The 16,749-nt window shown below is 40.6% G+C and overlaps 1 protein-coding gene across 3 annotated transcripts in view; it reads left to right on the forward strand.

The window, feature by feature from the left end:
- tspan15 (tetraspanin 15) overlaps positions 1 to 15,667 on the forward strand; it is a 218,495-nt gene extending 202,828 nt beyond the window's left edge. For all 3 annotated transcript variants that reach the window (XM_041209469.1, XM_041209470.1, XM_041209471.1), the window contains one exon: positions 8,200 to 15,667. In XM_041209469.1, coding sequence (XP_041065403.1) covers positions 8,200 to 8,379 — 180 coding nt within the window. In that variant the 3' untranslated portion in view covers positions 8,380 to 15,667. The remainder of the gene's footprint in view (positions 1 to 8,199) is intronic.
- The last annotated feature ends 1,082 nt before the right edge of the window (positions 15,668 to 16,749 follow it).

Here is a 16,749-nt window from a genome sequence, read left to right on the forward strand (position 1 = left end):
TTGGTGTGAGTTTTAGAAATGTACCTTATTGGGTTCTATATTCCAGAACACTGAATGAACTGTTTTCAGTGTAGTATAGCCATTTCTTAAAGTCTGGGTTTTATAGTTGTCACTAAAGTGGCAAACTACTTTGTTTCGGTTCCAGCTAAATTTCTGCTCTTTTTTCCAAAATTGTTGGAAGAAAATCTAGAAGTAATTTTTTTTTAAATGTTGAAGTTTATTTTACACTTTTTAAACCTGTAGACTCTGTGTATATAGGAGAGACGTGACCAAAATTACAGATTGCGTGTCTATTGCTGTACTTGTCTTATGTTCATTAAACTACAGAAATTGTGTTAGCTGGGAGAGAAAGAGACAGTGCTCCCTATAACTTCATTTGTAAATGGGATTGTGACAAACTTCTGTCAACACTAAAGGGGCAAAATGGGAAATTCCAAAGGAAATTTGCCCCAGTGACTTTCTTCGCCCTAATTTTGAGAAAAATTAAAGTAAAAAGATTGCCTGTGATCAATTATTTTGATGACAGATAGTAAGTATAATTATTCTAGTTTCTGTGACCATTGAGACTAGAGAAAGGCAGTGTGTCTTTCCTCATCCTTATTTAGTTTACTCCTTTAAAACACAAGTGCACTTTGAAAGTAAGTAAGGTTTTTGAGGGAATTGGGGGTGTTGGAGACACCTGCTTTGGGTGAAAGAGGTCAGATTGGATGCATGGTGGAGAGTTAGACAAGTGATATTGGAGCAAAGTGGAGGATAGAATGTGGGACTTGAGGGACGAGGGTAAGGGTAGCTTTTAGAATAAGGGGTAGAAAGAATAGGAAGGAGTAAGAATCCAGAGTAAGAATAATCAACTGGGGGAGAGCTAACTTCAATGGGTCAAGAACGGAGCTGGGCCAGATAGACTGGAACCAAAGGTTGGCAGGAAAAAACTGTAGCTGAACAATGGGCTACCTTCAAAGAAGAAATGGTTCGGGCACAATCAAGGTATATTTCCTCAAAAGGGAATGGTAGGGCAAACAAGCCCAGAGCTCCCTGGATCAAAAACAAGATAGAAATTAAGATAAAGAGGAAAAAGTGTGCTTATGACAGGTGTCAGGTAGAAAATATAATAGAGAACCAAGCGGAATACAAAAGAATCAGAGGGGAGGTGGAAAAGCAAAATAAAAGAAGCAAAGAGGGGTTATGAGAAAAGACTGGCAGCCAACATAAAGGGGAATCTCAAAGTCTTCTATCGGCACACAAATACTAAGAGGATTGTATAAAGAGGGGTATGGCCAATTAGGGACCAAAAAGGGTATTTACACATGGAGGCAAGAGGCATGGCTGAGGTGTTACTGAACTGGATTAGCCATATAAATACTGTGGCTACAAGAGCAGGTCAGAGGCTGGGAATTCTGAGGTGAGTAACTTGCCTCCTGACTCCCCAAAGCCTGTCCACCATCTACCATCTGATGGAATACTCTTCTCTTGCCTGGATGAATGCAGCTCCAACAACGCTCAGGAAGCGCAACACCATCCAGGACAAAGCAGCCCACTTGATTGGCACCCCATCCTAAAAATTCACTCCCTCCACCACCGACGCACAGTGGGAGCAGTGTGCACCAACTACAAGATGCACTGTGGAAATTAACCAAGGCTCCTTCAACATCACCTTTCAAATCCACGACATTTAACAGCTAGAAGGACAAGGGCAGCAAATACTTGGGAACACCATCACCTGGAAGTCCCCGTCCAAGCCACATACCATCTTGACTTGGAACTGTATCGCCATTCCTTCACTGTCACTGGGTCAAAATCCTGGAACTCCCTCCCTAACAGATCTGTGAGTGTGCCTGTACCACATGGACTGCAACAGTTCAAGAGGGCAGCTCATCACTGCCTTCTTACTAGCAATTAAGGATGGTCAACAAATGCTGGCCTAGCCAGCAATGCCCATATCCCATTAACAAATAAATTTTAAAAAGGCATCAGGAGTCATGCTGAGATGAAATAAAATGAAATTCTACATATCCATTACAGACTTCATTATATTATGAAAGACATTCATTGTTAAAAGCTTAGTTATTTAAATCATTTCAAGTACTTAATCCATTATAAAAAACAAACATTTGTATTCATAGCCCCACATCAAAGTCAACTAATCCCTTTATAACCAATTGGAGCTGCCAATGAAACTGTGAATATACAGGCTGCCCACTGTGATAATGATAGGCTGTGGAAGCAGTCAAGCAATACTAATACTATAGTCTAAGCCCTCAGACTTATGATAACAGACATCTATTGAATTTGCAAGCACTTTTTTTCAACAGAGTGACAGCAGGCTGTTTTTTTTTTCATAATTTAAAGGGCAGGAGATTTAAATGATTGACAGCCTTACAGTTCCATTGACATAATCCACCTTTTACATTCATTCATATCTATTCTTAAAATCCCAAAGGGGTACTTGACTTCTCCAAAAGAATACCTAACCTCTCCAAAGAACTCCAGCAGGTTTAGATCATTTCCCCAAATTCATAACATCCCTGAGCAATGTGAATAATGGCTGAGAGTTGCTTTCCAGATGCCCCCATCCACTTATGCTTAGGCGTGTCGTGTACAAGTTACAGTCTCAGCAGCTTCCCCTTGTCCAAGACCTTCTTTATCTGTGAAAAACACCTTGCAGCATTCAGCTGTGCAGTTTATTTTGAAAATTTCTTTTGGCCTTGTGAAGCATGTTGGTAAAATTTGGTCATTTTTTGACCAATATTGTCCAACTTATACATGCTTAAAGCTTAGAGTACAATTATTCACAGCCTTAGTGCCCAGACAAGAAAATTTACCCCTGTGTTACCAAAAGGTTCTGCTTAAATCAGTACTTTATTCAGTACTTTCCTCAAATTGGAATAGTAGCATAGTCCTTCAGAACTAGGTATTATTTATGTGGTTTCCTGGTTGTTCTAAATTTCTGAGATGAGTGGACAGTTTTCCTTTCAAATGTATCTGTTGAAGATATGCCCTCAGCATATGCCCTCAGATGCTTTACTACCATTGAATTACTTTCAAGTGCTGTCACTGTTGCACTGTAAGCAAATATGGCAGCCTTTGTAAGAACAGCAAGGTGCCACAAACAACAGATAAATGATTAAATAATGTAAGGACATTACTGATGTTGGCCTGAATGCTATTTAAATGTATTTGCTGACATTAGTTGGGAGAGATCAAAGAAAATGTCATTTTCACTTTCAAAGTTTCCTTGCTCTTCCATGAAGAGCAGATTTGCACCAAGTGCGGTAGCAGGTGGGGAAAAAGGACGTTTTACCTGTCGGCCGCAATGGCAGCTTTTCACACCATATCGTCCCAATCCTACCCCATTAATTATGCAGCCACAGGAAACACGCCATCTCGCTGGCGGGCAGCCTCTGAATTGCCAGCCACATTGTTACCTTGCCGTTTCCTCACTCCGGGTGCCATATCTAAACTGCAGCCATGCATACAGTTCCTAATGCTTACAGCCCAGGACTACCCCAGTGAAGACATGGCCCTGAAGGCCAAGAAGAGTTCAGTGACCTATCACTGGAATGCCTTTCGGAGGCCGACCCTGATGTCCTCCCCCCCTGCTCTAGCTGTAGGAGATCCAGCAACCTCACCACTCCAGCTTGGGAGGCAGTGGCAGTGGTGGTCAGTGTCAACGCCGCACAGAAGAGGTTGTCCATCCAGTGCAGAGAGAGGGTGAATGATCTCATCTGTGCTGCCAAGGTAAAGCAACCATCTCATCACTCTAAACTCATATACTCACAAGCCCATCACACATTCATTAGCATCTCATTCACTGCCAGCTCAAGAGACATCACCACCCATTCTCTCACATATGCCCTCACATGTCCATCTGGCCTAATCTCCTCTGGAAATTGCCTCCTCAGCCCTCACAACTTTGAGGCCACTTGCACAGATCAATGTGTGCCCCCACACACACCCTGGGATACTCCCCTTCTCCAGTACAGCCCTCGCCTTGAGGCCCGAAGCCAAGGAGGCAAAAAAACCTCAAAGTTCTGAGCCAAGTACAGCTCGCCAGGTACATGTCGCTTATGTACAGTTGTGAAACACGTCAGCATGCAATCATGCTGACATGCTCAGATGATCCAATGTGGGCGGATGATTCTGGTGAGCTGGGCTTGTAATGATATGTAGATGTATTACAATGAAGCTCCTGACGTCCAACGTGGGAAATGTGGCCTGCCATTGATGGGCATAGCGGACAATTGCAGCCTGGTTTCACGTTGTCATGAAACTGATTTTTGGTCTTCTCGCCATATTGTCCACTCATGCCGCCAAACACACCCGACGCCAACGCGCACAGAGAATTCAGCCCAATATTTCAAAATCTTATTCTTTATTGTTATGATTCTTACACAAAATTAGTCGCTTTATTTCTGGACCTGCAAGATGTCCTTAAATTAAATATCTAAAAATGTTTAATCTTTAAGAAATAAAGCAGAGAACTTAAGTAAGAGCAGAGAATGATGAAAATACATTAATGGACAAAAGGTAGCTTAACATACCTGATGGAAGTAGTTGTGCCAAAGACTCCCCACCTGATCCTTCTTTTCTGTTTGAAAGGCAGACAGATCTGCTGTGTGTTTTTGCCATATTCTGAACATTTCTGAAAATTCACAGTCATGGCCTCCACATCACCATCTCACATGGCCTCTCTTTTGCTGTTGCCTCAGACACAGACCTCTTCCTCATATTCAACTCACATTTCCTTTCCTCCTTCAAAACCCTATTTCCTTCTGTCAGCCCCTTGGAAAATACCTTACCCCACAAGTCACTTATGGTGGTACATTCAAACTCTCTATTCTATGACCTTCCATTCACCATTCAACTCTGCAACTACAGGTCTGCTCAATAACAACATCACCTTCACTTTTGGTGCCCTTGTTCCCTGTAAAAACCTTAAGCTCTCCCACCCTGGTTGTTCCCCTTGGTACATACCCTTCTTTGCTCTCATAACACCAAGGGATGCAGATTTGAATATTTGTACATGAAATTTCACAACTACTCCAGGACCTTCCAGAAATTCAAAAATAGCTCCCGAATTTTCTTCTCAACAGACCATCTCCTTAAACCCCAGTCCCCTCTATCCTCAGCTCTAACAACAAGTGCAAGGAGCTCAGAACACTTCTCTGTCACCAAGATTGAGACCATCTATTCAGCTGCCCCTGCCGATTCCCTCCTTTCCCAAGCCCACCAACCCAATCTCCCCTGAGATTTTTCCCACCCTTGCCCTGAATTCTATAGAAAGACCCACTTCTCAAAACCTCTCTGACTTTCACTCCTCCTTTTAGACATTCCTTAAAATCTACTTCTTGGGCCAAACTTTTAGACTTTTTTCACTGTCACTCAGTGTCAATTTTTGTTTGACTACTCCCCTGTGGAGTATCTTGGGACATTGTTCTGTGTAAAAGGTGTTATATAAATACAAGTTGTGTCTTGAATGAGTGGATAGAAAATTGGACAGATTTGCTTAAGAACGTATGGAACTCCAGCCTGATCCCTTTGTAACTTCAGGTGTTCTACTACGTTAAAGACACGGTATAAAAGAAAACATGGACATACAAATTTAGAGCAGGAGTAGGCCATTTGGCCCCTTGAGCCTGCTCTGTCATTTGATAAGATCATGGCTGATCTGATTGTGGCCTCAACTCCACTTCCTTGTCCACCCCATACCATTAGATTCTTGATTAGAAAAGGATCAATCTAACAGCCTTAAAAATATTCAATAACCCAGCCTCCACATCTCTCTAGGGAAGAAATTTCTGCAAACTAATGACCCCCAGGGAGAAAACACTTCTCACCTCCAGCTTAAATAGGAGCCCCTTTATTTTTAAACTGCGTCCCCTAGTTCTAGTCTCTCCCACAGGGGGAAACATCATCTCAATATTCACCCTGTCAATTCCCCTTGAAGATCTTGCATGTTTCAATAAGATAACCTCTAATTCTTCTAAACACCAATGAATACAGATCCAAAATGTCCAACTTTTCCTCAGAAGATAGCCCTTTCGTACCAGGAATCAGTCGAGTGAACCTTCTTTGAACTGCTTCTAATTCTATTATATCCTTTCTCAAGTAAGGAGACCAGAACTGTACACAGCACTCCAGATCCGGTCTCACCAATGCCCTATGCAATTGTAGCGAAATTTCTCTACTCGTATAGCCCATCCCTTTTGCAATAAACAACAACATCCCATTTGCCTTCCTAATCACTCGCTGCATCTGCATTTTTTGTTGTTTATGTACGAGGACATCCAGATCCCTCTGCACTGCGGTTTTGCAATCTCTCTCCATTTAAATAATATATTGCTTTTCTATTCTTCCTGCCAAAGTGGACAAGTTCACATTTTCTTACCAATACCCCATCTGCCAAGTTTTGCCCATGCACTTACCCTATCTAAATCAATTTGTAGACTCTTTATATCCGCCTCACAATTTACTTTCCTCTCTAACTTTATGTCATCAGCAAATTTAGCAATACATGCAATCCCTTCATCTAAGTCATTGATGTAAATTGTAAGTAGTTGAGGCCCCTGCACCGATCCCTGTGGCACTCTACTGGTTAAAGTTTCCAATCCAAAAGTGACCCACATGACCCTCTGCTTACTAATCGTCAACCAATCCTCTACTCATGATAATATCTTACCCCATGAACTCTTATTTTGTGTAGTAACCTTTAATTTGGCACCTTATCAAACGTCATTTTGAAATCGAAGTACACCACATCTACAGACTCCCCTTTATCCACATTGCTTGTCACTTCCTCAAAGAACTCTAATAAATGAGTCAAACATGATTTCTCTTTCACAAAACCATGTGACCTCTACCCAATTGCATTCCAATTTTCTGAGTGCCCTCTTTAAGAATAGATTCTAGTATTTTCCCTATGACAGGTGTTAGGCTAACTGCGCTGCAGTTACCTGCTGTCTGTCACCTTCCTTTCTTGAATAGATGAGTTACACTTGCTACTTTCCAATCTGATTGGACCTTTCCAGAATCAAGGAAATTTTGTAAAATTACAACCAAGCCATCTATTTCAGCAGCCACTTCTTTTAGGACCTGAGGATGAAGTCCAACAGTTACTGGTGACTAATCAGCCTTTCGTTATAATAGTTTTCTCAGTACTCTTTCCCTGGTAATTGTAATTGCTTTAAGTTGCTCCCTCCCTTTTGATCTACAAGTATTTCTGGAATGTTATTTGTGTCTTCTGCAGTGAAGACAGACAGAAAACATCTGTTCAACACTTCCACCATTTCTTTATTTCCCATTATTAATTCCCCAGCCTCACCCAGTAGAGGACCCACACTCCCTTTAGTTACTCTTTTCCTCTTTAAATACTTGTAGAAACTCTATCTGTTTTTAGCTTCCTCTAACACTCTAATTTATCCCTCCTTAATACTTTTTTAGTCACCTTTTGCTGGTTTTTTACATTCTGTCCAAGTCTTCTGACCTACCACTAATCTTTGCAGAATTGTACACTTTTTCTTGCAATTTGATACTATCTTTAACTTCCTTAATTCCAGCCACAGATGTTGCATTTGTCTCCTAGAGTCTTTCTTACTGAAATATATCTTTGCTGCATGTTATGAAATGCCTTAAATGTCTGCCACTGCATTTCTTCCGACATACCCCTTAATCTATTTTCTCAGGTCACTTTGGCCAGCTCCGTCTTCCAACCCTTGTAGCTGCCTTAATTTAAGTTTAAAAGACTAGTCTTAGACCTACTTTTCCTCAAACTGAATGCAAAATTCAAACATGCTATGACCGCTGCTACCTAGAGGCTCCTTTACTATGAGGTCACTAAGTAACCCAGTCTCATTGTACATTACCAGATCTAGAATAGCCTGCTGTCAGGTTAGCTGGAGAACGTGCTGCTCTAAGAAACTGTCCTGAAATCTCTTACTATCTGTTTTTATATTTCTGACTAGCTTTCACTCATACTCTAATTTCTCCCTCCTTATGACTTTTTAGTCATTCTTTGTTGGTACATTGTTTTTGTTGTTATCTGTTCCAAAACCTCCTTAAACAATAACATTTCCTAGGATAAACTTATTCTGAATACGACTGTAGAAACCAATATAAATTAGTGTCTAGCCCAGCAGCTTTATAGTGCAGCTTGAACACTATTGTTGCCTTTCATTTGCTGTTCATTTGTTCTCTGTCTTTCAGTTTTTTGGTGTTTTAATAACTTGGCTGTATATCAGCCGGCTGGAAGATATCATCTATGAGTATGATGCCGTGGATAGTGGCCTGATGAGTGGACCATCTAGCAGACGTCAGTGTGAAGATGTAAGCACGTCGGGGACAGGGTGCTGCTGGTGTTTACCTGCTCTCGATGCTGTTGTATGAGATTTTTTGTATGGAGTAATTATATAGATTTACTGATGTCTGGGAGAGCAGTACAAGGCTGTAATAGTCCAGGAATTCTGATAGTGACAAAAGAACGAGAGTTCACATTGCAGCAGTTTAAAAAGATAATACAAATCCATCACAAAAAGAAAATTTTGGAACTACACAGCCAGTTTCTCAATATTTGAACAGAGGGAAGATTGTGCACAGTTTTGGGTGGAGATCAGAGATAACAGAGACTATGCCCAAATTGTAAATCCAGCTTTTAGGCTCTCAGATTCTGGAAGACCTGGGGTGTATTACCACCATTTTTGGTACTCTTCTTAGATTTCTTACTACCTTGTAACACTCCCAAGCTCTTGTTCTTCCCATTTAATGTATATGAAGCAATATGTCCCACTGCACTTTGTTGAAATGCTTTCCTGTGAACAGCACATTTTAGTGTCAGAGCAAACAAGCTTCCTTATATCTGCAAATTCTCGAGGGCTTGTTGTTTTACTATACCTGGTCTTAAGATCAACTGGTTTGTGACTGCAAATGTTTGCAAAGTTTACCATAAAATCTTCTGACTCAATGTTACCGCTCTCACCATGAAAACCTTAAAACAACTTTCAACCCCTTAGAAATAGTATAACCATTTTCTAGGAGCGATAGCTGCTTCATACTTGTGCTCCACCACATTGTGACACTGAACAACACCTTACAAACTGAGACAAGAATCAGGAAGAAGTACCTTTTGTACATTATGATCAGGGATGAATTGCAGATGTGGTCTTGGGTATGGACCTGTATCCGCACAGTTGACAGTGTTCCAACACCACCGCCCCCCCCACCAACACCCCCCCCCCCTCCCCAATTCCCGTATAAATTATGGGCTTATGTGGTTCATCCCACACCAATCTGTGTTCCATCAGGTGATCATTCAGGATTTTAGGCAATCATAATATGTACTGCTACTGACAGGTACCTCCTGCTTTTTAAATTATTTTCTTTATTTTGACTGTATTACGTATCTAATTGCTAAAAGGATGAAACTACAAAAGCGATTTTGCTGCCATGACCTGTACACAAGGACTTTTGCCTGCTGAGAAGTATGCATCAGGAAATCTCAGCAGTGATATTTCTTTCCATTAAAATGATTAGGCAATTTCCTGATATGTACAGCTGGCGGGAGATTCCCTGCAAGTTCATCAGAAGTTTGGTGTGATTACAAGTTTTCACGTTTTTTGCAAAATTCATTTTGATGTAACAAAATTGTGTTTTATTAACTGAAATTTTACATTGTTTAGTATGTCTTCCTGAGATTCCATATACACAGGTTTTTGTTTAAAATTACATTTCAAAGGTTTATAAATTTCTTAAATATCAGCAGGTTTATATTCCACAGATTTAAAGACAACAATGGAAAGTTTTACTTAAATATTTTACACTCTCAAGAATCACTGATTTTCTGTGTCTCTTTAAAGTTAACATTTTCCTAACATTTTCATACTGATTAATATGTGTTATTTTGTTTATAATATATGATTTGGCTAATCGTCAAACATTCACTTTAGGATGCTGAGATCTTCTTCCATTGTCTTTGCCTCACTCTCACTTCTTTGGCTTTTTAAATATGGTGGCCGGACATGATGGCAGAGCGTGCGCCATTCAGCCTGCCCTGCTGTGCAAGATGTCGGGAATGTCCAGATGCATAATTAATTACACCAGGGCCACAAGAAACCACGGGATTTCCCGTCGGCCTCCGCAGTGGGAAGCACTCCCTGTCCCTGGTGCCGCCACGGGACTTCATCCCGGATGGGAAAATTCCACCCCCTGTTTCTGTTTACTAATGTTCAGCTCCAAACTGCCCAAAGGGACAGGTATTGGAAAGTTCTGGTTAAAGTCAGTTCCTGCGACCACATTATTGGACATTGTGCAAATGCTCCTAACATTAACACACAGGTGCTTCACCAGAAGCATTTAACATTACATTCTTCACTTGTTAAGTGCACAAGCTTTCTTTTTTGCAAAAGATTCAGAATAAAACATTGATTTATAGGCATTACAAATCAATTAATATAGCAATTAACATTTTAAGTATATTTTAGTTGATTGAAAAGTCTATTATATAGCACTGGCTAGTAGTTTAATGTGCAGTTTATTGTGGTGCAGTTTGATCAGTGTATCAAGCAATGACTAATTTTATGTGTTTTATATTCAGGATAGTGAGATAAGCTGCTTGTAACAGAGTGTGGTGACTGTACCACACAAAGTTCATTCTGCTCTCTGCCCATGGGACGCAGTGCACCACCTCAGTTTTTAATGCCAGGTTCACAAGGAGAGAGTGGGCCATGGTGTCACCAAAAAGTAGAAGAAATTTTGTTGTACTTCTTTCAAACTTCTTACAGGTACCAGGGCCAAATTAAATCTCTGTTACACCACAAAAATGGGTGCTCACAGAGCATAACTGCATTGTCCAAGAACTGGACTGACAGTAGAGAAATAGAAAATAATTGGCTCCATAGAGAGACAAAAGGGTAAAAGGTTTTCATTTATTGTTCACTCCTGTTAAACTGAATAGCAATCTGCCCGATAAAACCTGGGATCTTCCTTCCCTATGCCTTCACAACCCTGTCTGCTCAGAGGTGCAGGTAGCCAGAATGTCTGCATTGATATCCGTCTTTATGGGAAATTCTGTTCTAGCCTCTCATGAATGATGAGGACAATCATTCAGCATTGCACAGAGCAGCATGTTGAAACATTCACTGTGTGGTCCTTAAGCAAGGTGGTACCTGGGTTTCGTAACACTGCTCTAATCTCACAGCTGTCATAATGGGTGCAGTATTGTGACAATTACAATTCTTGCTCTGTTTCAACAGAGAGGCTCATGGCCCCTGGAACCTCCACTTTGTGCTCATTCTTGACTCGCATATAAAATCAATATGTCACTGTGTACTTGTCCCAGCCCAGATGTTATCACATTGTTGCAAAGAGGAAACAATCTTAAAAAAGCCAGTGATTTAATAATGTTTTCTAACCTGCACCTACAATGATGAGCATGATTCCCTAAACAAGCAATAATTAAGCTATGAATCATATCAGACTCTATTTACTTGACAGTTAGAATTTGTGGCCTTAAACAAGTTAAATCAGAATGAAAATCTCTTGGACTTCTCTCCAACCTATCTACTGATTCGGAGCAAGTTCACCTTATAGCCTTAAAGATTTGCACAGTTGCACTTTACTAGCTGACCAATTCACTGTGCTTTACATATTCTCTTTCTTATAAAACACACAATGACAGGCTAGTATGAGCAGCACCACGAGATCCATCACTAATGTGTTCGGGAGTGCTGCTGCTCATGTTGTTCTAACCAACTGCTACATCATCAAAAAGTTCCATCCTTTAGATGAGGCTTTAAATCAAAGCTTTGTCTTCTTCCACAGATGTTTTCAGATTACAGTTAAAATCCCATAACATTATTGGAAAAAAATCAAGAAGTTGCCGTCCTGTCATGGTCAATCTTTCCCCTCCTCAACCAACACCACCAAGAACTGAGTATGTTTACCTAAGGGCCTCAGCTACTCAGTTAAGTAAGAGATATGCACTGTGCTAATGTCTTCACCAACATTCTCCTCAACACTCCCTCAAATACCTTTGTTTCTATCCTTTGATCTGGTACCTTATTCCATACTAGCAAAATGAAACTCCTCAGAAAATGTTAAAATAAAGTGAAGCCGGATTTAACACACTAGAAGTAATGAGCGTACTACCTGATGTTTCACCTTGGTAACTTTGTATGCTGTCTGTTTCCTCAAGTCTGACACTAGTGCTCCTTTATAGATGCTTCACGGGAAGCACTAAGTAAAGGTAGCTGCATACTAAGAACTTTTAGCAAAATAATCCTATACCTTTATGATTGCAAATAGTTCCACAACATGTGTGATGCACTGGATCCCCAATCCAGTGCATCTTCTATCATCTAAGCAGGTGAGGCTGGATGGGCCAGATGTAGCATGATCCTGAAAGACAGCAAACTGATCTGTGTCCACTCCTGCCACTACCCTGCAGCTGGGCATCGCTTCACCAAGTCTGAAGATCTGCATGAGGGCAAGCCTCTAGACAGCAGTGTAGTTCTGCTTTCCTGTGCCAGAATTGTTCACTATTCCAGAATCATCTCTCAGTTTCTGTTCTCTACAACAAACCATGGACTTCTTAGTACCTAAGACTGAGACCATCCATTCAGCTGCCACAGCCACTTTCCTCCTTTCTCATTGCTCTAGCCAAACTTCCTAAGTTTGCTCCTGCCCTAGCCCTGAACTCACATCTTTCTCTGTTACAAGGGTATGAAGACAGAGTTGGCTCAAGTGGAATGAGAAAATATGTTAAGAGGGAAGATGGTAGATAAGCAGTGTCAGACATTTAAGGAGATATTTCATAACTCTCAACAAAAATCTATTCCATTGAGGAAGAAAGAATCTACCAGAAGGATGCACCATCCGTGGGTAACTATGGAAGTTAAGGATGGGGGTATCAAATTGAGAGGAAAGGTATATGATACTACAAAGACATATAATACTGGGAAAACTTTAGAAACCAGCAAAAGATGACTAAAAAATAATAAAGATAGAGAAATTGGAGCATGAGAGAAAAATAGCAAGAAATATAGAAAATACTAACCCAAGAACTATCCCAAGAATAGTTGAAAATCAAGAGGAAATGGAGAGAACTTAGCACAATCACTATCACTAGAGAAAAAGTAATGGGAATAATGTCAGATGATATTGTTAATGGTTCCCTCTCCTCAGGTATAGACCCTCTTTGTTTCATAACAGTCATCATCAACTGCCTCCTCAACGATCTACTTTGACTCCTCTGTCCTTGTGAATTAGTGCTCCATCTCCAACCTGCTTTTTCTTTTGAAAATGCTTGAACATGTTGTCATCTCTCAAATCTGTACCCACCTTTACCTCAACTCTGTGTTTGAATCCTTCCACTCAGGTTTGTACCCCTGTCATAGGACTGAAAAGGCCCTTATCAAAGTCATAAATCATAACCTGAATGAATGTGACAAAGGTAACTTATCCCTGTCCATCCTTTTTCACCTGTCTGCAGCTTTGACACATTTGATCACGCCGTTCTCCTCCAAAGCCTCTCAACTGTCATCCAGCTAAGGGGGACTGCAGTCACTTAGTTCCATTCATAGCTATCTAATCATAACCAGAGAATCACCTGAAATGGCTTCTCTTCCCACTTCTACTCAGTTACCACTGGAGTCTCCCACACGTCTATCCCCTCCTATTTCTTATTTACATGCTGTGCCTCAGCAACATCATCTGAAAACACATCAGGTTTATATACACACCAGTGACACCCAGCTCTGCCTCACCAGCAACTCTCTTGAAGCCCTCCACTGTGCTAATTTGTCATGTCTTTCTGACATCCAGCATTGGATGAGCAGAACGTTCCTCCAACTAAACGTTGACAAGATCGAAGCCAGTGTTCTCAGTCCCTGCCACAAAGTCCATTTCCTAACCAGCGACACTCCTCTCCCCGTAACTGAACTAGACTGCTGGCAACCTTGTCATTATATTTCACCCCAAGATAGCCCCGATCGCATATCTGCCCCATCACCAAGACTGCTGACGTTCACTTCCATAACATTACCAGATTGTGATCTGTCTCAGCTGTCCTGATGCTGAAACACTTCCTCGTGCGTTTACTCCCCTACACTTGACTATTGAAGTGCTCTCCTGGTTGACTTCCCATCTTCCAGACTACATAAACTTAAGCTCGTCCAAAGCTCTGCATAACTCTCAGAATCACAGAATTGTTACAGCACAGAAGGGGGCCATTCTGCCCATCATGTCTGCACCGGCTCTCTGAATGAGCAATTCACCCAGTTCCATTCCCCCATCTTCTCTTCATAACCTTGCATATACTTCCTTTTCAGGTAACTATCTATTTCTCTTTTGAATGCCTTGATTGAACCTGCTTCCACCACACTCCCTGGCAGTGTATTCCAGATCCTAACCACTTGCTGCGAACTCGCACCTAATCCAATTCACCCAACTCCCCTTGTGCTTGTTGATCTACATGGGCTCCTGGCAGTGCCCTGATTTTAAAATTCTCATTGAGAATTGAGTTTTTGAGGATATAACAGATGGTTCATGGAGATTACAGAATGATGTTCTAGCCGACATGTATCGCTCAACCAATATCAATAAAACAGATAATGTCGTCATTATTGGCTGCCACATTTGCTACATTATAGTGATGACTACATGTCATTAACTAGAAAGCCTTTTGAGGAATGCCAAGTCTGTGAAAGGCACTATATAAGTGCAAATTCTTATTCAGTTATTAGGTTAAGTTGTGGTGATAGGTAAATTACGTAAATAATGAAAACTGTATATACTTTGACGAACTGAATTGATTTGTTTCTTAATGCAGTTTTTCAAATTGGACTTTATGGGTGTAAATATGAGGCATTTTTGGGTTGGAACCAGATGCAACAACCTACTTCAGTAAATATTACAGCCTTGCAACAAGCCTGATTTCGCTATATTGTGCAATGCATTGCATCTCTTCTTAGCTACCCACAGGAACTACTGGTTTGGAGATGGTCGGTCCATATCGATCCTGACAGCAATATCCACTAACAGTTACTCAGTTCTGAGGTATTGATAAAGTGACCCACCCTGCCCTTCGGATTGCAGTTTCATCTTTGAGCATTTCATCACACCAAATATTTTAGTTAGGTAAGGGTGTTCAGGTTATGGAACCAAGGCAGATAGATGGAACTCAGACACAGATCAGCTTTGATCTAATCAAGTTCCTGAGCAGGCTTGACAAACTGTATGGCTTGCTCTTGTTTCAGTGTTCCAAGGCAGAGTTTTTTGCAACCTACATCATTATATTAAGTTGGGTATAAAGAGCATTTTCAAAAGTCATCAAGTTTGACAGGTAACACTGACATTTTTTTTCATAGATCCATCTAATTATTGTCTATCTTTGGCTACATTCATAAGTTGTACTGTTCAGAGATAATTGTATTTTGTGCCTTTTCTACTGTTTTTTAATAAGCTGACTGGACAACAAAAGTAATGTTCTGTCAGCCTGCACTATTTTTGGATAGTGTGGTGTTTCTGACTACTACTGCAAAGGCCTTTTAAATGATGTTTACTCTTATGGATTTTATGATTTTAATTCTGTGATTTTGAAATTAAAATGTTTTTTTAAAATCTGATTTAAGTGCTTTTTTCTGTATAACAGTTTAACAATAAAATCTGAGTGCTAATTCTTTAATGGCAAGACATAATTTGTGTGTGCAAAGATATGTGCCTTCTCACTGAGTATAAAGTGTGTCACATTTAGTAACATGCCCATAGTTCCAGGTTTATACTTCAGCAGTGGCTGGTACATCAGTGTTTCAGTACGTTGCAGTGATATTAGGTCACAGATGTTAAAAGAGCTGTTTTACATGGCATTCCACAGGTAGTGCAGAAGGTATAGAGAAGGGGGAACCTAGAAAAATCACCATTACTAGAGAAAAAGTACTGAGCAAACTATTGGGATTAAAAGGTGACAAGTCTCCAGCACCTGATAACCTACATCCCAGGGTCTTAAAGGAAGAGGCAGCAGATATAGTGGATGCATTGGCTATAATATTCCAAAATTCCCTGGATTCTGGAAAGGTTCCAAAGGATTGGAAAAATGCTAACACAACGCCCTCATTCAAAAATGGGGGGTAGGCAGAAAGTAGGAAACTATAGACCAGTTAGTTTATCGCCTGTCATTGGGAAATTGTTGGAATCCATTATTAAGGAAGTAGTAATGGGGAATTTGGAAAATCAAAATGCAATCCATCAGAGTCAGCATGGTTTTATGAAGAGTAAATCGCATTTGACTAATTTGCTAGAGTTCTTTGAAGATGCAACAAGCAAAGTGAATAATGGGGATCCTGTAGATGTAGCATATCTGGACTTCCAGAAGGCACCGCACAAAAGATTAATACACAAGAAAAGATCATACGGAGTTAGGGGTAGTATAATAGCTTGGATAGAGGATTGGCTAACCAACAGAATGCAAAGAGTTGGGATAAATGGGTCTTTTTCTGGATGGCAAGCTGTAACTAGTGGGGTTCCACAGGGTTCGGTCTTTGGGCCCCAACTATTTATGATCTATATTAATGACTTGGATTCAAGAATAGAAGGTACTACAGCTAAATTTGCAGGTGACACCAAAATAGGTGAGAAAGAAAGTTACAATTAAGAAATAAGAAATTTACAAATGGATATGGGCAGGTTAGGTGAATGGGCCAAAATTTGGCAGATGGAGTTTAACGTGGATAAGTGTGAGGTTATCCATTTTGGCCGGAAGAATAA

This window comes from Carcharodon carcharias, chromosome 17 (assembly GCF_017639515.1).
Source record: "Carcharodon carcharias isolate sCarCar2 chromosome 17, sCarCar2.pri, whole genome shotgun sequence".
NCBI lineage: Eukaryota > Metazoa > Chordata > Chondrichthyes > Lamniformes > Lamnidae > Carcharodon > Carcharodon carcharias.